General features: G+C 39.0%; 1 protein-coding gene across 1 annotated transcript in view; it reads left to right on the forward strand.

The window, feature by feature from the left end:
* Positions 1–23432, forward strand: part of PRRG1 (proline rich and Gla domain 1) — a 147825-nt gene extending 124393 nt beyond the window's left edge. The window contains exon 5 of the mRNA XM_081564085.1: positions 19322–23432. Coding sequence (XP_081420211.1) covers positions 19322–19807 — 486 coding nt within the window. The 3' untranslated portion in view covers positions 19808–23432. The remainder of the gene's footprint in view (positions 1–19321) is intronic.
* Positions 23433–24332: the final 900 nt, after the last annotated feature.

Consider the following 24332-nt stretch of genomic DNA (forward strand, 5'->3'; position numbering starts at 1 on the left):
TTCATAATAATGTAGTTGACATGGATATTTGGTTATTCCAATCACAGAGAACATTTTAAGATGATAACTAGATGTATAACTAATAACAGCCTACTAGGACATATCAGAGTTTTAGGAATTTTATAAAATTTCTGGGACTACAATATTAGTAACATGTATATGTCAAATAAAACCTTGAGAAGGTTTACAATTACTTTTTATTTATTAATATTTACCATATAATTTAATGTATCAAATAAACCTAGGTAAAGTCTCTTTTTTGTAATGAGAGACAACACATCTTTTGACATGTTCCAGAATACTTCTGGAAAATCCCAAAAGTAGTTCAAGGTCAAGAAGACTTCATTTGGTAATTTGATTTGGGGGAAATTTGTCAAAAGAATCTCAAAATATTAAAACAAATAGGATCATAGGTCTTTCTGAAACAATACTGAGTTATCCATTTAATCAAAGTGACAAAGACTTACCAGGGAAATACAGAAAGTTACAAAATTGTAAAAACAACATCTTAGCTCTTTTAATAGAGAAGACTGGGTGTTTTTAAGTTGTCAGAGACTTGATAAAACACCAAACACAGGAAATTATTTTTGATAAAACATAGGATCTTTGTTTTCTAGGCAAATTTATTAAAAAGTAAAGAGAAACCTTTCAGTCTTATCAGGAGCAGACCAGCAGCCTGTGAAAATTTTGTCCTTTTAGCAAATGAAAGAAAATTAAGTTTTAGATTCCTGTACGTACACTATTTAAACTTACTTAAACAAACAAAAAAACCTTACCATAAAATTATTCCATTTTTAGCTAGCTTGAGTACTCAAGATAAAGTTCTTTCTCTCTTCCCTCAACTTCCTATATCCATTCAGTTAGACCTTTATGTTACTCTTTCCATTATGAAACACCCAGTTTTATTTTTTACATTTATGTTTAATTGAAGGATAATTGCTTTACAGTATTGTGTTGGTTTCTGCCATCCATCAACATGAATCAGCCATAGGTATATATATGTCCTTTCCCTCTTGAACCTCCCTCCCACCTCCCACCCCTCTAGGTTGTTACAGAGCACCAATTTCAGCTCCCTGATTCATTTAGCAAATTCCCATTGGCTGTCTGTTTTTACATATGGTAATGCATGTTTCCATCTTACTCTCTCCATAGATATCCCACACTCTCCTTCCTACACAAATCTCTCTATGTCTGGTAACACCCAGTTTTACTTTAGGATAAAATAACTTTCATTCCCTTTTAAAAAACGCATCTCCATACATCATATCTTTTCTTAGCCAAAACATCCAGCTTATTTGGCATAGTGATATTTCTTTCTCTTAGTATTTCTAGTAGTTTTAATTACATGTATTAACATTCTGAACCTTTAGAAACCTTAACTTTTAGCGAAAACTAAGAAGTAAGCACTTGTGAATTGCTGTACAAGTATTCTGTAGAGTGGAACACATCTGAATACAATTCATAATTTCTAGAAGCATATGACTTCTCATAGTATAATATCTTTCAATGTGGCACATGTCTGCTGACAGATCCCAGTATCTTTAGCTTCTCTGTAGTGAGACGTCAAAGGTGACAAAACCTATATTGGGTAATTAATCTATCGGTATTTTCTCATTTGGCGATGATGCACATATGCATTGAGTTGCCATCATTTATCTTAAGTTAGAAAAACTGTAAGGTTTCAAGTTACCAAAAGATTTGAGTAACTCTTTAAAAGTAGACATAGCATGAAACATAAATTCTGTAGGAAAGTTCACTTCTAAATATGTATATCTCAATTATGTCTATTTAATGAGGAGTTTCTTCCCCCTTGCTCTCTCTCCCTCTCCCCCGACCCCTCTACCCCCTGAAACCCCATGGACTGCAGCACACCAGACTTCCCTGTCCTTCACTATCTCCTGGAGTCTGTTCAAACTCATGTCCATTGATTCGATGATGCCATCCAACCATCTCATCCTTTGTTGCCCCTTCTCTCCCTACCCTCAATCTTTCCCAGCATCAGGGTCTTTTGCAATGAGTTGGATCTTCCATTAGGTGACCAAAATATTGGGGCTTTAGCTTCAGTATCAGTCTTTCCAATGAATATGCAGGGTTGATTTCCTTTAGGCTGGACTGGTTTGATCTCTTTGCTGTCCAAGGGACTCTCAGGAGTCTTTTCCAGCACCATAGTTTGAAAGCTTAATTCTTCGGCACTCAGCCTTCTTTATGGTCTAACTCTTCATTTGTACATGACTACTGGAAAAATCATAACTTTGACTATAGGCACCTTTGTTGACAAAGTAATGTCTCTGCTTTTCAATACACTGTCTAGGTTGTCGTAGATTTTCTTCCAAAGAGCAAGCATCTTTTAATTTAATGGCAGCAGTCACCATCTGCAGTGAATTTAGAGTCAAAGAAAAGAAAGTCTGTCTCTGTTTCCATTTTTCCTCCATCTATTTGCCATGAAGTAATGGGACCAGATGCCATGATCTTAGTCTTTTGAATGTTGAGTTTTACACAGGTTTTTCAGCCTCTTTAACCTTCAACAAGAGGCTCTTTAGTTCTTCTTTGCTTTCTTCCGTTAAAGTGGTATCATCTTCATATCTGAGGTTGTTGATATGTCTCTCTGCAATCTTCATTGCAGCTTGTGAGTCATCCAGCCCAGCATTTCGCATGATGTACTCTGTATAGGAGGTAAATAAGCAGGCTGAGAACATACAGCCTTGACGTACTCCTTGCCCAATTTTCAACCTGCCTTTTGTTCTATGTCCGATTCTGTTACTTCTTGACCTGTATACAGATTTCTCAGGAAGCAGGTAAGGTGGACTGGTATCCCCATCTCTTGAAGAATTTTCCACAGTTTCTTCTGATCCACACAGTCAAAGGCTTTAGCCTAGTCAATGAAACAGATGTTTTTCTGGAATTCTCTTGCTTTTTCGTTCATCCAACAGATGTTGGCAATTTGTTCTCTGGATCTTCTGCCTTTTCTAAATCCACCTTGTATATCTGAAAGTTCTCAGTTTACATACTATTGAAGCCTAGCTTGAAGGATTTTGAGCATTTCTTTGCTAGTATGTGAAACGACCGCAATTGTGTGGTAGTCTGAACATTCTTTGGCATTGCCCTTCTTTGGAATTGGAATGAAAACTGACCTTTTCCAGTCCTGTGGCCACTTCTGCGTTTTCCAAATTTGCTGGCATATTGAGCGTGGCACTTTCACAGCATCATCTTTTAGGATTTGAAATAGCTCAACTGCAATTCCATCACTTCTACTAGCTTGGTTCATAGTGATGCTTCCTAAGGCCCACTTGACTTCACATTCCAGGATGTCTGGCTCTAGGTGAGTGATCACACCATTGTGGTTATCTGGGTCATGAAGATCATTTTTGTATAGTTCTTCTGTGTATTCTTGCCACCTCTTCTTAATATCTTCAGCTTCTGTTATGTCCATACCATTTCTTTCTTTCATTGTGCTCATCTTTGCATGAAATATTACCTTGGTATCTCTGATTTTCTTGAAGAGATCTCTAGTTTTTCCCATTCTATTGTTTTTGTCTATTTCTTTGCATTGATCACTGAAGAAGGCTTTGTTACCTCTCCTTGCTCTTCTCTGTAACTCTGCATTCACTTGGGTATATCTTTTGTTTTCTCCTTTGCCTTTTGCTTCTCTTCTTTTCTCAGCTATCTGTAAGACCTCCTCAGACAATTCCTTTGCCTTCTTGCATTTGTTTTTCTTTGGAATGGTTTTGGTCACCACCTCCTGTACAATGTTACGAACCTCCATGCATAGTTCTTTAGGTACACTGTCTATCAGATCTAATCCCTTGAATCTATTTGTCACTTCCACTGTATAATCGTAAGGGATTTGATTTAGGTCATACCTGAATGGTCTAGCGGTTTTCCCTACTTTCTTCAAACTAAGTCTGAATTTTGCAATAAGGAGTTCATGATCTGAGCCACATTCAGATCCCGGTCTTCTTTTTCCTGATTGTACAGAGGTTTGCATTTTTGGCTGCCAAGAATATAATCAGTCTGATTTTCGTATTGACTATCTGGTGATGTCCATGTGTAGAGTCGTCTCTTACATTTCTGGAAGATGGAGTTTGCTGTGACCAGTGTGTTCTCTTAGCAAAACTCATTAGCCTTTGCCCTGCTTCATTTTTTACCCCAAGGTCAAACTTGTCTGTTACTCCAGGTATCTCTTGACCTCTACTTTTTCATTCCAATCCCCTATAATGAAAAGGACATCTGTTTTTCTTTTGGTGTTAGTTCTAGAAGGTCTTGTAGGTCTTCATCAAACCATTAAACTTCAGCATTCACCAGGGCTTCCTTGGTGGCTCAGCTGATAAAGAATCCGACTGCAATGCAGGAGGCCTGGCTTTGATCCCTGGGTTGGGAAGATCCCCTGGAGAAGGGAACAGCTACTCACTCCAGTATTCTGGCCTAGAGGATTCCATGGACTGTATAGTCCATGGGGTTGCAAAGAGTTGGACATGACTGAGCAACTTTCACTCTTTAGCATCACTGGTCGGGGCATAGACTTGGATTACTGTTATATTGAGTGGCTTGCCTTGGAAACAGAGATCATTCTGTCATTTTTGAGACTGCACCCAAGTACTGCATTTCAGACTCTCTTGTTGACTGTGAGGGCTACTCCATTTCTTCCAATGGATTCTTGCCCACAGTAGTAGATATAATGGTCATCTGAATTAAATTCACCCATTCCAGTTCATTTTCATTCAGTGATTCCTAAAATTTCGATGTTCACTCTTGCCATCTCCTGTTTGACCACTCCCAATTTGCCTTGATTCATGGCCCTAACATTGAAGGTTCCTATGCAATATCGTTCTTTACAGCATCTGACTTGACTTTCAACACCAGACACATCCACAGCTGGGCAACGTCTCCACTTTGGCTCAGCGTCTTTTTTTCTTTCTAGATCTATTTCTCCACTCTTCTCCAGTAGGAAATTGGACACCCACCGACCTTGGGGGCCTATCTTCCAGTGTCATATCTTTTTGCCTTCTTGTACTGTTCATCAGTCTATTGTAGATAGCATATATACAGGTGTTGTTTTCGCATCCAGCCAGCCAGTCTGTGCCTTCTGGTTGAAGTACTGAATCAGTTGACACTTAAGGTAATTATTAATATGTATGTTCCTATTGTCATTTTTCAATTGTTTTAGGTTCATTTTTAAAGGTCTTTTTCTCTTCTTCGTTATCTTCTCTTGTGATTTGATGAATACCTTTAGTGTTGTGTTTGCATTCATTTTTCTTTTTTATGTCTGTGTATCTGTTGTAGATTTTTGGTTTGTAGTTCCAATGAGGTTCTTTCCCCATGAGGTTTTGATACTGCATTCTCTATATGTACAAGGTTGTTTTAGTTTCTGTTATCTCAATTCCCAGTTCATTCCCAGTATCTTGCACTTGTACTCTCCTCACGATTGCTGGTTTTGATATCATATTTGTGTGCAGATTATTTCTTACATGTACCATTTATTTGCTTTGACTGGTGAGCTTCCCCACTGGTAATTTTCTTGTTTCTGGTTGTGGCCTTTTTTTTTTTTTTTTTTCTTCCTGCCCCAGAGAAGTTCCTTTAGGCTTTGATGTAAAGATGGTCTCATGGTGCTGAATTCCATTAGCTTCTGCTTGTCTGTAAACATTTTGATTTTTCTGACAAATCTGAATGAGAACTTTGCTGGGCAGACTATTCTTGGCTATTATTTCTTGCCTTTCATCACTTTAAATAAATCATGCTTCTCACTTCTGGCCTGCAGAATGTCTGCTGAAAAACCAGCTAATAACCTTATGGGAGTTCCCTGGTATGTTATTTATTGCGTTTCCCTTTATTATTTGTTAATATTTTTTGGCTTTATAATTATTTTCAGTTTGATTAGTATGTGTCTCAGCATGTTCCTCCATAAGTTTGTCATACCTGGGACTCTGTGTATTTAGTGGACTTTGTTTCCTTTCTCATGTTAGGGGAGTTTTTGTCTATTATCACTTCAAATATTTCCTCAGGGCATTTCTTTCTCTCTTCTGGGACTCCCTAGAGTGGGAATGTTGGTGCACTTAATGTTGTCCCAGAGGTCTCTGAGACTGTCCTCATTTATTTTCATTCATCTGTCTGTATTTTGTTCTGCAACAGTGATTTCCACTATGCTTTCAGCCGACTAGTCACTGTTCTGCCTCAATTATTCTGCTAGTAGGTCCTTCTAGTGTCTTTTTCATTCCAGTGATTGTATCGCTAATTCATTTGTTTGTTCTTTAACTGTTAAATGTCTCTTGTATCTTTTCCAAAATCCTGGAACATCTTCACTGTCTTTATCCTTGTTAGGTAAGTTGCCAAGCTCCACTTCATTTGGGTTTTCTTGTGGATTTTTATCTTGTTCCTTCCCCTGGAACATATTTGCCATCTCTCCTTCCCCTGGAACATATTTGCCATCTCTCAGTTTATCTAACTTTCTCTTTTGGGGGTCTCCTTTATGCTGGCTGCAGGATTGCAGCTCATTTTCTTCCTGTTATCTGCCCACTGGTGTGTGAGTTTAGTCCTGGGGCTTGTGCAGGCTTCCTGGTAGGAGGCACTAGTACACCTCCTTAAAGTTGTTAGGAGGTGCTGGCACCTGATGTTCACAACAGGATGCTTATATTTGTCCATTGTGTAGCAACATCATGGCAAGTACTGCACCCATGGGATCTCATCAGGTCATGGGACAAAGAGCACAACAGTTGGGAGTGAGGCAGTGACATAGAGACTGTAGGCCTCTTGTTGTAGTTTCCCTTTCATTGTAGCCACCAGTTTCCTGTCACAAGGCTCTCTCTGTGTTCTGGGTTAAGTCTGTCAGTCCAGGCATGTCAAACCAACGTGATTGTCACAAGAAGAGGTCTCTCATCTTCCTTACCTATAGGAATCCTTTCATCCTGCCTTTAACCCAGAGCCTCCCCTTGGGCAGTGACAACAGTCTGGTGATCCAGTCTGCCTTCATGAGCTCTCCTTGGCCTTGAGGTATGGAGTACCCTCACACACATCCATAGTAAATTTAGTCAATTAAAGTCTCTATAATTAATGGTCTACTCACCTCGCCCTTGAGCACACTGCTCTAGGTATACTGCTAAGTTGTTATAACAGCCATGAAACTTGGGGATAAGATCCTGAGCACAGTATACAACCGAGGCAGTATGTGAAAGCACACAGCAGCTCACCAGACCTCAAGTAAGCAGTGTTCCTCCTCTTTTTGGGGGAAGTATTTGAGAAGGATTGGTATTAATAATTCTTTGAATGTTTTGTACATTTTACCAGTGAAACGGTCTGGTCCTTGTCTTTTGTTGGGAGGTTTTAAAAATAATCTCCTCACTAGTAATTGTTCATATTTTCTAGTCATGATTCAGTATTGGTGTTTGTATATTTCCCAAAACCATGTCCATCGAGTCGGTGATGCCATCCAGCCATCTCATCCTCTGTCATCCCCTTCTCCTCCTGCCCTCAATCTTTCCCAGCATCAGGGTCTTTTCCAATGAGTCAGCTCTTCGCATCAGGTGGCCAAAGTATTGGAGTTTCAGCTTCAACATCAGTCCTTCAAATGAACACCCAGGACTGATCTCCTTTAGGATGGACTGATTGGATCTCCTTGCAGTCCAAGGGACTCTCAAGAATCTTCTCCAACACCACAGTTCAAAAGCATCAATTCTTCGGCACTCAGCTTTCTTCACCGTCCAACTCTCACATCCATACATGACCACTGGAAAAACCATAGCCTTGACTAGACGGACCTTTGTTGGCAAAGTAATGTCTCTGCTTTTAAATATGCTATCCAGGTTGGTCATAACCTTCCTTCCAAGGAGTAAGCATCTTTAGTGATTTTGGAGCCCCAAACAATAAGGTCTGACATTGTTTCCCCATCTATTTGCCATGAAGTGATGGGACCAGATGCCATGATCTTAGTTTTCTGAATGTTGAGCTTTAAGCCAACTTTTTCACTCTCCTCTTTTACTTTCATCAAGAGGCTCTTTAGTTCTTCTTCGCTTTCTGCCATAAGGGTGGTGTCATCCGCATATCTGAGGTTATTGATATTTCTCCCGGCAATCTTGATTCCAGCTTGTGTTTCTTCCAGGCCAGCGTTTCTCATGACGTACTCTGCATATAAGTTAAATAAGCAGGGTGACAATATACAGCCTTGACGTACTCCTTTTCCTATTTGGAACCAGTCTGTTGTTCCATGTCCAGTTCTAGCTGTTGCTTCCTGACCTGCATACAGGTTTCTCAAGAGACAGGTCAGATGGTCTGGTAGTCCCATCTCTTTCAGAATTTTCCACAGTTTATTGTGATCCACACAGTCAAAGGTGTTGGCACAGTCAATAAAGCAGAAATAGATGTTTTTCTGGAACTCTCTTACTTTTACTATGATGCAACAGATGTTGGCGATTTGGTCTCTGGTTCCTCTGCCTTTTCTAAAACCAGCTTGAACATCTGGAAATTCACAGTTCACATATTGCTGAAGCCTGGCTTGGAGAATTTTGAGCATTACTTTACTAGCATGTGAGATGAGTCCAATTGTGCGGCAGTTTGAGCATTCTTTGGCATTGCCTTTCTTTGGGATTGGAATGAACACTGACCTTTTCCAGTCCTGTGGCCACTGCTGAGTTTTCCAGATTTGCTGGCATATTGAGTGCAGCACTTTCACAGCATCATCTTTGAGGATTTGAAATAGCTCAACTGGAATTCCATCACCTCCACTAGCTTTGTTTGTAGTGATGCTTCCTAAGGTCCACTTGACTTAACATTCCAGGATGTCTGGGTCTAGGTGAGTGACCACACCATTGTGATTATCCAGTTCGTGAAGATCTTTTTTCTACAGTTCTTCTATGTATTCTTGCCACCTCTTCTTAATATCTTCTGCTTCTGTTAGGTCCATACCATTTCTGTCCTTTATTGAGCCCATCTTTGCATGAAATATTCCCTTGGTATCTCTAGTTTTCTTGAAGAGATCTCTAGTCTTTCTCATTCTGTTGTTTTCCTCTATTTCTTTGCATTCATTGCTGAGGAAGGCTTTCTTATCTCTCCTTGCTATTCTTTGGAACTCTGCATTCAGATGGGAATATCTTTCCTTTTCTCCTTTGCTTTTCGCTTCTCTTCTTTTCACAGCTACTTGTAAGACCTCCTCAGACAGCCATTTTGCTTTTTTGCATTTCTTTTTCCATGGGGATTGTCTTGATCCCGGTCTCCTGTACAATGTCATGAACCTCCGTCCATAGTTCATCAGGCACTCTGTCTATCAGATCTAGTCCCTTAAATCTATTTGTCACTTCCACTGTATAATCATCATAAGGGATTTGATTCAGGTCATACCTGAATGGTCTAGTGGTTTCCCCTACTTTCTTGTATTTAAGTCTGAATTTGGCAATAAGGAGTTCATGATCTGAGCCACGTCCACTCCTGGTCTTGTTTTTGCTGACCGTATAGAGCTTCTCCATCTATGGCTGCAAAGAATATAATCAATCTGATTTTGGTGTTGGCCATCTGGTGATGTCCATGTGTAGAGTCTTCTCTTGTGTTGTTGGAAGAGGGTGTTTGCTATGACCAGTACGTTCTCTTGGCAAAACTCTATGAGCCTTTGCCCTGCTTCATTCTGTACTCCAAGGCCAAATTTGCCTGTTACTCCAGGTGTTTCTTGACTTCCTACTTTTGCATTCCAGTCCCCTAGAATGAAAAGGACATCTGTTTTGGGTGTTCATTCTAAAAGGTCTTGTAGACCTTCAAAGAACCATTCAACTTCAACTTCTTCAGCATTACCGGTTGGGGCATAGACTAGGATTACCGTGATATTGAATGGTTTGCCTTGGAAACATGCAGAGATCATTCTGTCGTTTTTGAGAATGCATCCAATTACTGCATTTCAGACTCTCTTGTTGACCATGATGGCTACTCCATTTCTTCTAAGGGACTCCTGCCCATAGTAGTAGATATAATGGTCATCAGAGTTAAATTCACCCATTCCACTCCATCTTAGTTCGCTGATTCCTCGAATGTCAACGTTCACTCTTGCCATCTCCTGTTTGACCACTTCCAATTTGCCTTGACTCATGGACCTAACATTCCAGGTTCCTATGCAATATTGCTCTTTACAGCATCGGACTTTGCTTCTATCAAGTCACATCCACAGCTGGGTATTGTTTTTGCTTTTGCTCCATCCCATCATTCTTTCTGGAGTTATTTCTCCACTGATCTCCAGTAGCATATTGGGAACCTACCGACCCGGGGAGTTCCTCTTTCAGTGTCCTATCTTTTTGCCTTTTCATACTGTTCATGGGGTTCTTAAGGCAAGTGATTTGCCATGCCCTTCTCCAGTGGACCACATTCCATCAGACCTCTCCACCATGACCCGTCCGTCTTGGGTGGCCCCACACGGCATGGCTTAGTTTCAGTGAGTTAGACAAGGCTGTGGACGGTGTGATCAGATTGGCTAGTTTTCTGTGATTATAGTTTCAGTGTGTCTGCCCTCTGATGTCCTCTCACAACACCTACCATCTTACCTGGGTTTCTCTTACCTTGGATGTGGGGTATCTCTTCACGGCTGTCCCTCTTGACCTTGAATGTGGAGTAGCTCCTCTTGGCCCTCCTGTGCCCATGCAGCTGCACATATCAAACACATATCAATATGTTTTTAGAAAGTGATACAATTAGCATTAATGCATAAAGTTGTTAGAGCTTAACACTGATCAGGGGTTTATTATACAACTTATAGTTGTTATTATCATTCACATTTTGCTCTGTTAGGTTTTTGTTCCAACCTTGCATATGTTATAAACACAGTGTATTACTATAACATTTTCAAAACTGACACATAGAGAAATTTCTCATTTTAACAAGATCCACCTTGTCAACTCCAGGTAAAAGAACACACTTGAGGTGAAATAATACCCACAGGACTAAAGAAAAATGCCACTAGAAAGTACAGACTGTCCTTCCAGGGTAAAGAGCAATGAAACAGTATGTTTGAAATAGATGTTCTGTCCTCCTGCACAGAGTGCCAGCTATACTGCCTCTAATGAAATATTAGAATGCTTTAGTAAGACATGCATAAGTCCAAAAAAAAAAAAAAACACTTTTTTTACTCAAATGCAGGTATTCAATATTCATTTACATAACAAATCACTGGCCACAGTTACTAGCTTCTGCAAAAATTCCCAGGTCGATTATGTCTTGCAACAACGAAGTATAGGTATATATTTATTGCTGTTTTGTTGGTTAAATGTTTTCTTACTGCTTTGCAGTTCCTCTAGTCATTCCTCTGTTGTTCTTTTCCTTTGTGATTTTCTTTAATAGTACGCTTTATCCTAAGTGTCTACTATAGGTTTTTGCTTTGTGGCTACCATGAGGCTTACACATATAAGTTATCAACTTCAGTTGTTGTAAATTTGAACACACTCTGAAGTTCTAGATTCTTATTCCTTCCCCCTGTTATGCTTTTCATATCACATTTTACATCTTTGTATCTTGTATATCCCTTACATACAGTTAACCCTTGAACAACATGGGTTTGAACTGCACAGGCTCACTTATACATGGATTTTTTTTTCACTAAATTTGTACTATAGGACTACACAGTGTACGCTTGGTTGAATCTACAGATGTGGAACTGTTCTATGGGAATTTTCAAGTGGGTAGAGGGGTTGGCACATCTAACCCCTGTGTTGTTCAAGGGTCAACAGTAATGGGATTGTAGTTAGTTATTTTTACTACTACTTTTGTCTTTTAACACTCATACTGGCTTTATAAATGATTAATCTACCATTTCACTACATTATGTACCTTTTTATTACATTTTATTACATTATTTACCTTTACCAGTGAGATTTAATTAGTACCCTCTTTTTCAGCTTAAAGAAAATTCTGTAACATTTCTTATAAGGCTGGTGATTTACCTTTTGCTTGTCCAAAAAACCCTCTTCCCAACTCTGAATAACTATTTAGATGGGGAGTGTATTCTTGGTTGGAAGTTTTTTTCCTTTCAGCACTTTGAATATATCATGCCGCTCTGTCCTGGCCTTCAACATTTCTGCTGAAAAATCTATTGCTGGTCTTATGTATGCTACATATTGTTTTTCTTTTGCTGCTTTTAAAAGTCTCTCCTTAACTTTAATCTTTTTAATTATAATCTGTCTTGGTGTGTGTCTCTTTGGGAAACCTGGAGAAATCCAAACAAGATGGACCCAATCTGGATGTCTGTTTCCTTCCCCATTCTTTCTTTAAAGTATCTTTCCTCGCCTTTCTCTCTCTCCTCCTCCTGGCACCTCCCTAAAATGCAAATCTTAAGTCAATTCAATGTTGTCCCCAAAGTCTTTTAAGCTATCTTCATTCGTTTTTTTTTTTTCTTTTTGCTGCTCTGACTGGGTGAGTTTCACTCACCTGTCTTCAAATGCATTGACCTTTTCTGCTTCATCTAGTCTGCTGTTGAACTCCTCTAGTGTATTCTTCAGCTCTGTAACTTCCATTTGACGTTTTCACTGTGTGTGCCCATTCCTTTCCTTTGTTCAATAGCACCTTTATGATCATTGTTTTGAACTTTTCATCACATAAGTCACTTACCTCTGTTTCGTTCAAGGTTTTTTTCTGATGTTTCATCATTCCTCTCTTCATTTTCCTTGACTCTCTGTGTTGGTTTCTATTTAGTAGATGAAACCACCACCTCTTCCAGTCTTGAAGTAGTAGTCTACACAAGAAGAACCTTGACATTCAACCCTGTCCTAGCTCTTGGTTGCCTGTCAAACCTTTGTGATTGTTCAAGCAGCCCATTTTATTTCTAATGGCTCCCAGTCCTTGGAGGTGTGCCAAGACATTTCAGTGACCCAAAGAAGAGGATCACCATCAGCACCTACATTCAGGCTGATGAGGAGAAGCCAGACCTCAAACAGCAGCTTTTAAAATGCGCGAACATACTCTTTAGTCCTGTGGCACCACAAGGGTATGTCATCTGACTACCAGCAGCGTGGTGGGAGAGTGCAAAGGCACCATCCACTGGCCTTCATCCACAGAGAGCCCTCAGAACTCCCTATATATAAGCACCAAACCAGAATCTTGCTCCTCAGCCTGAAGCTCTAAGACAAGCAAAGAAGGATTTTTCACACAAAACAATTGGGCTATGTTTCAATCTTGTTGTCTGTGCTATTCCCTGAGAGTGGTAGCCAGCCAGGAACTATTATATCATCTGTTCCACTATCGAGAGGTTCACAAACACAGGACCTGCTAGCCATCACAGCCAGGGGATTAGGGGGCAGCAGACACATGTACAAGCTCCCCTCTGGGAGGTGCTGGTGCTCTGGAGAGGACTATAGGGGGCCTTAGCTGTATGTTTCCATAGAAATCTGCCCCTCATGCCACAGCTGTGACATAAAGCCTCTTTCCCAGGAGGACTTGGCACCTCAGTGCAACTTCTTGCTCCGCCCTGGGTGACCTGTGTGCACAGGCCCTACCAGAGCCAGACACCCAGAGAGAACCCTCAGAAATTGGGGCTGCACACAAAGGTACAAGCCCCTTTCCAGAATGCCAAGGTGGCCCCTGCCGTCCTCCACCCCCAGAGCATTGCGTTAAGCCTAAAAGATGTCTATGTTATCTCAGAGGCCTGTGCCTCAGGCCGATTGATGCTTAAAGATCAGCAAGTGAGTCTCTTTCACAGGAAGTCTGGGTGCTTCTGAGTTGGCTGCTGCTGCCCTGAGTCTGCTCCCATCCTGCTAAGTACAGTCGGGGTGCCCCCACGTGAGCTCAAATCCTTTACTCCTCAAGGAGAACAGCTCATGTTTCTGAGATCCCTCCCAATGATATCCTCACACGACGGGTGGGGTTTATGGGGAGGGTGTATCCCAGCCTTTCCTACCCACCTCAATGTAGGGTTTTTTCCTGGTTCACCTGATGAGAAGTTGCTCTGCTCGTTTTTTTAGGTTTTTTCCAGAAAACAACTGTTCCCTGTGTAGATCTGATGTGTCCACAGAAGGAAGTGCAGTCTGGGCCTTCCTACATTGGTATATTCAACTGCAACCCTAAAATAATGGATTTTTACCAGTCAGTTTTTAATGCTGCTTACAAGGGATATTTTGGGACTTGAGAGTTCGCCTGTTGCCTCTTATACTGGGACGGCTATCAGTTCCCACCTCAAATATCCTGAATCTAATCCTTCACAGTTTTACAACCATTACTATTATACCTAAATTACAGAGTTTTTTACTTTATGTAAACTACCTAGCAAAATAATAATCCCCATAATTATTTTTTAAAAGCTAGAACTGTAACTTCTGAACACATTTGAGTCAGTTCTAATGAGGTGGGTGAAGTTAAGTCAAAAAGAGAAGACAAATATCATATTGCATATATATGGAATCTAGAAACATGGTACTGATGATCCTATTTGCAGGGCAGCAAAGGAGACACAGACATAGAGAACAGACTTGTAGACACAGTGGGGGAAGGAGAGGGTGGGATGACTTTTAAGAGAGTAGTATTGAAACATATACATTACCATATGGAAAAGAGCCAGTGGGAATTTGCTCTATGATGCAGGGCACCCAAAACCAGTGCTCTGTGACAGCCTGGGGGGGTGAGAGGTTTAAAGGGAGTGGACATATGTATATCTGTGGCTGATTCATGCTGATGTATGGCAGAAACCATCACAATACTGTAAAGTAATTATCCTCCAATTAAAAATAAAACAAAAGAAAAACTGTACCTTGTTCTTCCTCCCCCAGCCATATCATTTACATTTACACTTACATTTACATTTATCATTTACATTTATGATGTACGACTTATAGTAAAATAAGTTGACACCATACTTATCATAAATATTGCTTCTCAGCAAATTGTATACACTCAAGTGGCAATTTTCAAGAGAATGCCTTACCTTTTATATTGTACTTCATAATTTACAAGTAGTCTTTGTTTTCTCAGAAGTTAGATCTACATAGTTCTACTGTTTTGATGAAGGAAAGAACACAAAGTAACTTTTACAGGCATTTTTTTTACCCTAGAACATCCATCTAGATAAAGAATCCTAATAGTGTTGAACGACCTCTTGTTGGAATATTCCGACTAGTTCTCAACAAGGCAGCTTTTGGAGTTAGTTAGTTAGTTAGGATTGTGGCTTCTGCCCCTTGTCTCTGGTGGTCTTTCCTTTCCCGTCATGCTTGTTCATAAAAGGGAGAATATGAGTGCTGAGTATAAATGCTGCTGGGCTCTCAGCAATACAAACTCACTGGGCACATCACCCACTTCCAAATTTTACCACATAGGTAGGTTCTGAGCTGATTACTCAAAGACTGGAAAAATATTCTTGGCTTTACTCTTTGAATTTAGGAACAGGGTCCTTCAGGCCTTGAGTCACTCAAATTCTACTTAAAAATGGTATTGAGAAAATCCAAATCAGAAAAGCAGACATTTTATAATAAAACCGTGACAAATTTGGTTTGGTAGAATCTTTCACGTACTTACCTACTGTGATGAAACATCTATCTTTTCAGGCTCTTGCGTCTGAAATAGTTGTCAAAAACTAGAGAAAATATAAAAAGCAACAAGGGAAAAGCAACAAATAACAACCAATGGATCACTGAAGAAAAAAAAAATAATTCATTTGTCTCTAGGTAAACAAAAGCATGACAATCCAAAATGTATTGGATGCAGCAAAAGCAAGGAAGTTTACAGCAATACAGTCTTACCTCAGGGAATAAGAAAAAAGCTCAAATAATCTAACCTTATACTTATAGCAGTTAGAGAAAGAACAAACAACCCCAAAGTTAGTAGAAAGAAAGAAAGATGAAAGCACAAATAAATAGAAAACAACAGAAAAGATTAGTGAAACTAAAAACTGCTTCCTTGAAAAGATAAACATAATTGATAAACCTTTAGCCAGACTCATCAAGAAAAGAGAGGGCACAAACCTAACATTAGGAGTGAAAAGGAGAACTTAACAACACACACAACAGAAATACCGAGGATTATAAGGCAACTATATAAAATGGACAAATTCTTAGAAAGGTACAATGTCCCAAGATTCAACTAGGAAGAAATACAAAATATGAACAGATCTGTCACAAGTACTGAAACTGTGATTTAAAAACTCCCAACAAATGCTAAGTCATAGATTTGTAATCCCTATGTCTGCTTACCATAATGAGAGCCGATCTTTTAGGGTGCTGGTGGAAGGTCGTGGGGTCTGAAACCTGACATCAGTATTTCAAAACATGAAGAAAACAATCTCTCATTTATTAATATGTAAGTACATGTACGAAAAAAGACCTCCCAACCAAAAAGTCCAGGACCAGATGGCTTCACAGGCGAATTCTATCAAACATTTGGAGAAGAGTTAACACCTATCCTTCTGAAACCCTTCCACAAAATTGCAGAGGAAGGAACATTCCCAAACTCATTCTATGACACCACCATCACCTTGTTACCCAAACCAGATAAAGTTACCACAAAAAAAGAAAATTACAGGTCATTACCACTAATAAACATACATAAGACACAAAAATCCTAAAAATACCGGTAAAGCGAACCCAACAGTATATTAAAAGGATCACACACCGCGATCAAATGGGATTTATCCCAGGGATGCAAGGGTTCATCCATATCTGAATGATTTGCCAGACCCCTCTGATCCCTTAAGATTCATTATCTAATTTTAGCCTTATCTAAAATTACTGAATCCCTTTCTTTCATTAAAATTTTCTTTCTTAAATAAACTTCCATTGCCTCTAAAGCACTGTTTTACTGAGTCTTGAAATCACTTATTTGCTTTCTGAATATCTTCTGGCTGTTTCCAGTAAGATAAAGAACAATTTAAATAGCTTAGAGAGACATAAACCTGGTTTGTCTATTTGAATGACAGTTATTTTACTTGATTTTAAGTGAGTATTTCTCTGATTCTCTTGCCTCAAGGACGAAGTAAGTCTAGTTTCCAAAGAAATAAATCTTGCAGTACCTTTTTATTCACATCAATGAATGTTACTTGCTTTTAAACTACACATTTAGCATGATGAGAAAGAATGAATTTTCTAGGAAACTGTCCAAGTTTGACATACCTTATGCATCAGGACAGACTGCTTTTTGCTTTGTTCTGACACCAGGCCTGTTGCATTCAAATGCCAGCTCCAACATTTGTGTGTTAAGGGACCTTGGTTTTATTGTAAGGTAACATCTCTGAGCCTCCATTTCCTCATCTGCAAGTGGGGATGATAAGTATGCCTTCATTATTAGGTGCAGCTTGCGAATTGCATTGCTATTGGTAAAGTAAAAAGCTGGTGTGATGATTCTATTCTTGTCTAAGCTTTGTCTTTAAAACAGAATCACACTTTTATTTTCAAGGGTTAAAGTTTTTTCTCCCAAAGGAAAAAAAAAAATTCACAACTTTGCCGCTTTTTCCCAAGTGTGCCAAGGAAACCACAGAAATTGATTTACACCAGCCAAGCATGAAAAAAAAACAGAACCATTTTCATGTGTATTATTGATTATCCGAAAGTGACTGGACAAGATTAAAAAGTCATTTTCTATTCAATTTATTCTAAGATTAGCATTATATAATTATTTGAAATCATGTATTATTTGTGTTTTGTGGTTAAGATTAAATGGAGGGGAAGGAGATGGTGATCTGAGAGATGGCAAAGAGAGGAGAAATCCTCATCCCTATGGATTAAGAAAGTTACCTACAAAGTAGATACTTGGTAGCTCTCTATAAGTAGATTAATAAAAATTTTATTGAGATTTAGTACAGTTTGATTCCAAATTTCTAAAAAATGTACATTTGTGTAACGATTCGACTGAGAGTTGGAAGAGAATAGTTGTAAACCAAAAATGTTAATAGTGATTCTATCTTTGCAGTGTAATTACAGATGATTGGTTTTTCCTTTTCAGATATCTCTGCATTAGTAAATTTTTATACAATCTATATTTTCTGTAATAAAGTTGGCAATACTAAAAATAACAGTTATACAAAAATAGCGTACACTTTTATTGTTTACAAAAAGCTTCATGAGTTTTCAACCTGGATTATTAACTGACTGTTTCACTAATAAAAATTTAATTTCCAGTTTGGGGTCTTGTTCTAGAATAAATGCTATACACTTTGGGATTATAGTATCTCTACTCTTGGCTTGTTTTACTGTTGCACCATGCATATTTTCACCTGCACACAGCCTTTACTAAATCATACCATATTTCTTACAGCATATCAAACTTTTATCTTAGAATCACAGAATGTTGGAATAATAATGTACCTTATAAGATGACCGAGTTTAGGTGTGGAACACTGTGGGTCATTCTTAGACCCACATAGTACTTTAAAAGCCTTTATGACTAATAAAAGATAGTGCTATGAAGCAAACAGTTTTAGTGCCCACAGTCTTACCTTCTGCCAGGTGTTTAAATAGTATCAGTAGCCTGCAAACAAATATGGTGAGAAAAAAAAAATATTGACTAAGTTTAAGCATTGGGGGTGGTGTTTGTAACAAGGTTTGGGATATAGATTACTCCAATTTGAAGCAGAGAATTATGATACACAAGTGAAGTGTTAATCGCTCAGTTGTGTCTGACTCTTTGCGACCCTATGGACTGTAGCCCGCCAGGCTCCTCTGTCCATGGGATTTCCCAGGCAAGAATACTGGAGTGGGCAGCCATCCTCTTCTCCAGGGGATCTTCCCATCCCAGGGATCGAACCCACGTCTTCTTTGTCTCCTGCATTGCAGGTGGATTCTTTACCATCTGAGCTACCTGGGAAGCCCATGATATACAAGAATTCATTATAATCACCACTACTTATTGAATATTTTGATGCATTAAATCTGTGTACTCTGGGGCTGGGGGTGGGGGTGGGGGAGGAATACCTGGTAGAAAAGAGTCCCAAATAGAGTTATTGGAAAACAAGGCAGTCCATCTGAGCACTAAGAGCCTCCAACAGCCTGAAATAGCACAATGATGATGGGGTCCCTCATAAGAACCTCATAATTGGACATGGAAAATGTATTTACCTTCTATATTAAAGAGGATATTAGGTGGTATATTTGGAAAAGGGAAAATTCCTTATGCTTTTTTCCCTTCCAATATGTCATAACTGAAAATACAAAAAACACCAAGTCTTGAAAACCTTGGGTTCTGACTCCCCATTTTAGGGGAGGGTCCAGAGGGAGCACCATGATCTGCAGTTTCTTCTCAGGGAAAATACAGGCTGCAGGTCACTGGAACCAACAAATCTGGTTTGGGGTTTTCTTTTCATCATATTAATAAAACCTAGATATGCATTCATTTGCTATTTCCGATCTCTGGATCATGCTGATTTACAGTTAATTTTGTCTTCTATTTTCAGAAGGAGTTTTGGAACACGTACACGAAAGCACAACAAGGAGAGAGTAACAGAGGAAGTGACTGGTTTCAGTTTTACCTTACCTTTCCATTAATCTTTGGCCTCTTCATTATCCTCCTTGTCATTTTCCTAATCTGGAGATGCTTCCTAAGAAACAAGACTCGCCGACAGACAGTGACTGAAGGTCATATTCCTTTCCCTCAACACCTCAATATTATCACTACACCTCCCCCACCAGATGAAGTCTTTGATAACAGCGGGTTGTCCCCAGGCTTCCTGGAATACGTGGTTGGGCGCTCAGATTCCGTCTCCACTCGCCTGTCCAACTGCGATCCCCCACCGACCTACGAGGAAGCCACTGGCCAGATGAACCTACGGAGGAGTGAAACAGAACCTCATCTCGATCCGCCTCCGGAGTATGAGGACATCATCAACTCCAACTCAGCCAGTGCCATTGCTATGGTGCCTGTGGTCACCACCATCAAATGAAACTGCAAACTTCTTTTTACTATAATCATTTTTAAAATACTAATGAGAGAACTTTCTAGCACTTTACCACTACATACATGTGCATCTGACTTACTGGACTCTGACAGCATACCACTTCATATTCTCCAATTTGATTTTCATTAGTTTTGTTCCCCACTCTAAACTCTTTATCCATGCTCATTTTTGCTAATGGAAATATGTGAAGAGGGAAAAATACTAGTGGAGGTCTTCCTAGGAGGTGTACATCGGTGTGTGCGCATGTATGTTTATGTATATATGTACATGCACATATATGTGTGTGTACATCAGCCCAGTAATATGGGCACCTGTCTTAAAAAGTCATTAACATCTATCTAAATCACCTGTAAAGAGAACATTACTCACCAAAATTGGGGGTTGGGGGAAGGCACCAACAATTTATGTAACAGCAACATGCTGTTGAATCTTGAAAATAAGATGAACTTAGCCTGCTTTTCAATTTTTACAGGCTTTTGTTAACCTTCTTCAACTTCCTTAAAAGGGAAAAAAAAATGCATATAGTCAGTCTTGACTTGAGGAACATCTCAGAAGGTGACAGAGAGAGAAGGAAGGCATAATAATTGATACCTTGTTCCTAGTGGACAGCAAGAAAATCATTGGTCCTTCATGGCTTTTGGCTACTTTCACAGGAGGGATTTTGGTGCTGTAATTGACTGCCTCCCCTACAAAAATTAAACAGTGTTTGCTTAGTGTCCTTGAATGTCGCATGCTATTTGTATTAACATCTTGGTGGAGTGGATTTCCTGGCAAAAGAATCATTTCTCAAGTAGATACTCTAATCGATGACAGAATGGATGCAGACTTCTCCTTGGCTCATTGACAACACTTTTTTTCTCCATGTTATATTGCCTTTTACTCTAGTCGCTCTCCTACCACCCCAGAATCTTCTAGCAAGTAAGAATTTAAAACCCTTGGAATTATTTTCTTAATGTTTTTGTATAGAGTGAAGCCTTTGTCTCAAGATGATTACCAGGAAATTTTCCCTTAAATTAAGAACTGTGATTTCTGGATTATTCTCCAGTTGCAGAGGAAGACTGCAAAGTCCATGTTGTGCCAGGCGCACAATAAATCTAGTTATAGCTGCAAACACATCTCACGGTTGCTATTTCATTTTGTATTTTCAGATTTTTTTAACTGCAGAATTTTTATTGAAAATCTTTGGAGCAGGGGGAACAGGCTGTGAATGAACTGCCAACATAAACTGGCTAGGAAAGAAGAAAAAGTCCAACAGTTATACATGCACTGATGGAAAATGCATTATATCGGTCAGATTTCTGTGCCACTCCCACGACTCCTTAGTGTTGGACAAAATGGTTGATCAGGCAGAAGGCAAGCAGGTTTTGGAAGCATCATGTCCTGTGGCCTCCATCTCCACCCCACTCCCCCACCCCCCCTGCAGACTCCCCTAAACCCTAAGGAGGAGGACTGCTTGGGAGGACCTTGAACTAGGAGTTAGATGACCTGAATTCAGATCCCACTCTGCCATACCCTTGCCAGGCTACTTTGGGAAAGACCCATATCTGACCCTCAAGCTCCTTCCTTACCTCTGAAATGGCGATAGTATCATTCGCCCTGCCTTTCTCCTGGGGCTTTAAAAGGATGCAATGAGATGGTATGTGTGAAAGTCATTTGTAAGACGGGAAGAGCACTCTAGGTGTAAGGTCACAGCATTGTTCTCGTTGCTCTCATGGGGGAAGGATTTTCTGTTTCCCTAAAATGTATCTGAGTTTTCAGAGAGTGAGAAATAGAGTAGGCTGCTCCATTAGTGGCTCACAGGTTCCTGATTTGTGTGTGTGGGCTCTTAGTTCAACACCTGTCATTCTCTGGTCTATACCAATGCTGGGCCTACTTAATGACAACTGTGCGCTCAGCACAAACAGGAGCAAGCAAATGTTGGAACTACCGCTGACTGTGTTTAAATAATAGGTTATACACCTTTCATGGATGGACTAAAAATTAATAAATCTTGAACCTGGTCTCAGCAGAAATGACAGTATTGTTTTGAATTTGGCTCTGAGTACATGGTAATCTCTGGCTTCTACTTAAAGCTGAGAGTGGGAGTGTTTGAGCCAGTAATGTATTTTGGTTTAAAGAAAAATTAAGGCTCCTTTTGCGTGGACTTTTTCTTTTGTCATTAATATCAGGCCTTCGATTAAACCAGCAGTTCTCAACACATGGCCAGTGAGCCCCTCGGGAGTCCTTGAGAACATTCAAATTTGAGGGGGATCTGTGAGACCAACACTATTTTCATAATAACACCAATATATTGTCTTTTTACTTTCTCTCTCAAAAAGTTGTTAAAAACGTTAAAGTCATTTTCCCATGATTTTGTTTGTTTTAGAATATATAGCTATTTTCTTTAAAATTGTTTATGTTAGCATGTAATGGACTTTTTAATTTGGGGACTTTTATATTTTTAAATCAATAAGTACTTAATTTTTTTTTTCACTTTTACTTTCTAATATGTCAAATACTGGTAGCTATAAATTTCATAAACAAAAGCTCTTTGGTGTCCAGACCCCCAACAAATGTTAAGAATATAAAGGGGTCTGGAGACCAAAAGTTTGAAAATTACGGGATTAGACAAAGGAGCAGGATGTTCTATTACTAACTATGCATAATTGCCATTTAATTTTACATTCTAAACTCCTGATAGTGAATTTAACGCTGCCTCTTAGAGATACCTGAATTTAAGTATAAGAATGAATGTTGATCCTTGAAGCAAAAGCCAAATGCTTACATTGATCAATGGCTACAGCTTTTTAGACCATGTCAGAGAACACACTATTCCACAGTGCTAACTGACATTAGCCACAGGTCTCATGGCCGCATTCACGTGATAATGACAGGCTAAGCAAATGTCTAACATAAACAAAATACTTTCTTTAAGAAACAGTCTCTTAGGTTAGTTTTGTTTGATCTTGGTTTGGGTTTGACCTTTTTAGAAACCCTTTTGCTACCCTATCTGGTTTTGTACACTGAGTTTCTTAACATTTGTTATAATTAAAGGGGCTTGTCTGGAATAGTGTCTATTTTTATGCTTTAGCCTTTCTTACCTGACTGATATTACATTCACCTTTGATCATCTTTAATAAATGTTTATTTTTACAGATCTATTTAGTACCTTTCTTAAGAAGTAACTACATTGAATCAACCAGTGTATATTTACATGAAAGAATGGGCTAACTGGTCTGCTAGTGGATCGGTTTCCGGACCTCCACCTGCAGTGCTTGTGTCTGGAATCCTAGAACTGGCATTTTTCTGCCTCCCTGCTTTGAATGTCACAATGAATTGTATCTGTTTAAATTAAATGATTTCTCTTTTTCCTATTGACCAGTACAAATACAGATGCTGTGTTTGATTCACTGTTAATGATAACTTCAAGATTGATGATCTGATACAATAACTGTGGAGGGAGCTTTACCTTGGTTCTGTGTAAATAGCATGTATTTGATAATATTTCACATTTTTAAACAGCTGGTTTACATTAAATTATGGTATTTAACTATTTTATGTTCATTCCAGGTAAGGTTTTTCTTATGTTTCTGTGATTTGGGTATGCTAAATAAAGCTATTTTTAAACCCAGAAGATTTCTTCTGCCATTTGTTAATAATTAGATTATGGTGAGGTGATAAACTTATTGTGATCTTTTTAACATGGTAAAATTATTACACTTCTTTTTTTCTTAGGAATTTAGGGAACACTGCTCAGTAATCAAAAATTACCTGCTGAAAACTTCAGGGTGTTCGAAGCCTAAGAAAGAATGATCTGTACTACTTGTGAATGATGTTGGAATGATACAAAATGGGAACACTTGCTCCAAAGGGGTAGACTCAGTTTCCTGCTACAGTGGAGTTTGTCGACTACTGGGAACAGTGTTGTCTACAGACACAAAAGACCTGTGTTTTTCCTCCTTAGCAGAATAGCTTGCATTTGACATGAAACAATGAGAAAGGAAAGCAAAGGATGGAAACGTATATGACCACAGGACATCTCCCTAAGTATAGTTACCTCAAAGATGAGAAGCTGATGTGACGTGTCATTAACTAAGCAAATGTAAATATGACTTGATCTTTATGGTATACAAAATTAAAACAATTTACTTATATCCAAGGAAAAATTTTAAGTATAAGTTGTAAGTCTAAAATATACATTTTATAAGTGTAAGTTTAGGTACTTTTAAAAACATCAGTTTCTAAAAATTTTATTACATCTTAACACATACATGAAACCTAAAACCTAGATCAAGATATTTCTAGAACCCCCAGAAGGCTACCTCTTACCCTCCCCCTTCCTTAAAGAGAACACTATTCTCACATCGATCATAACAGATCAGTTTTTAAAATTTCACACTTGAATGTAGCCATATGGACTCATCCCTCTTCCTTTTTCAAAGTATTTCCAAAAAGTTCAGGCTATAAATTCCAGAGCTGCTCTTCTATCTGCTAGCCCTCCTTGAAATCACCTACTCATTCTAAGCCTTTT

This window comes from Giraffa tippelskirchi, chromosome X (assembly GCF_054371585.1).
Source record: "Giraffa tippelskirchi isolate mGirTip1 chromosome X, T2T-mGirTip1v1.2.pri, whole genome shotgun sequence".
In the NCBI taxonomy this organism is placed as follows: domain Eukaryota; kingdom Metazoa; phylum Chordata; class Mammalia; order Artiodactyla; family Giraffidae; genus Giraffa; species Giraffa tippelskirchi.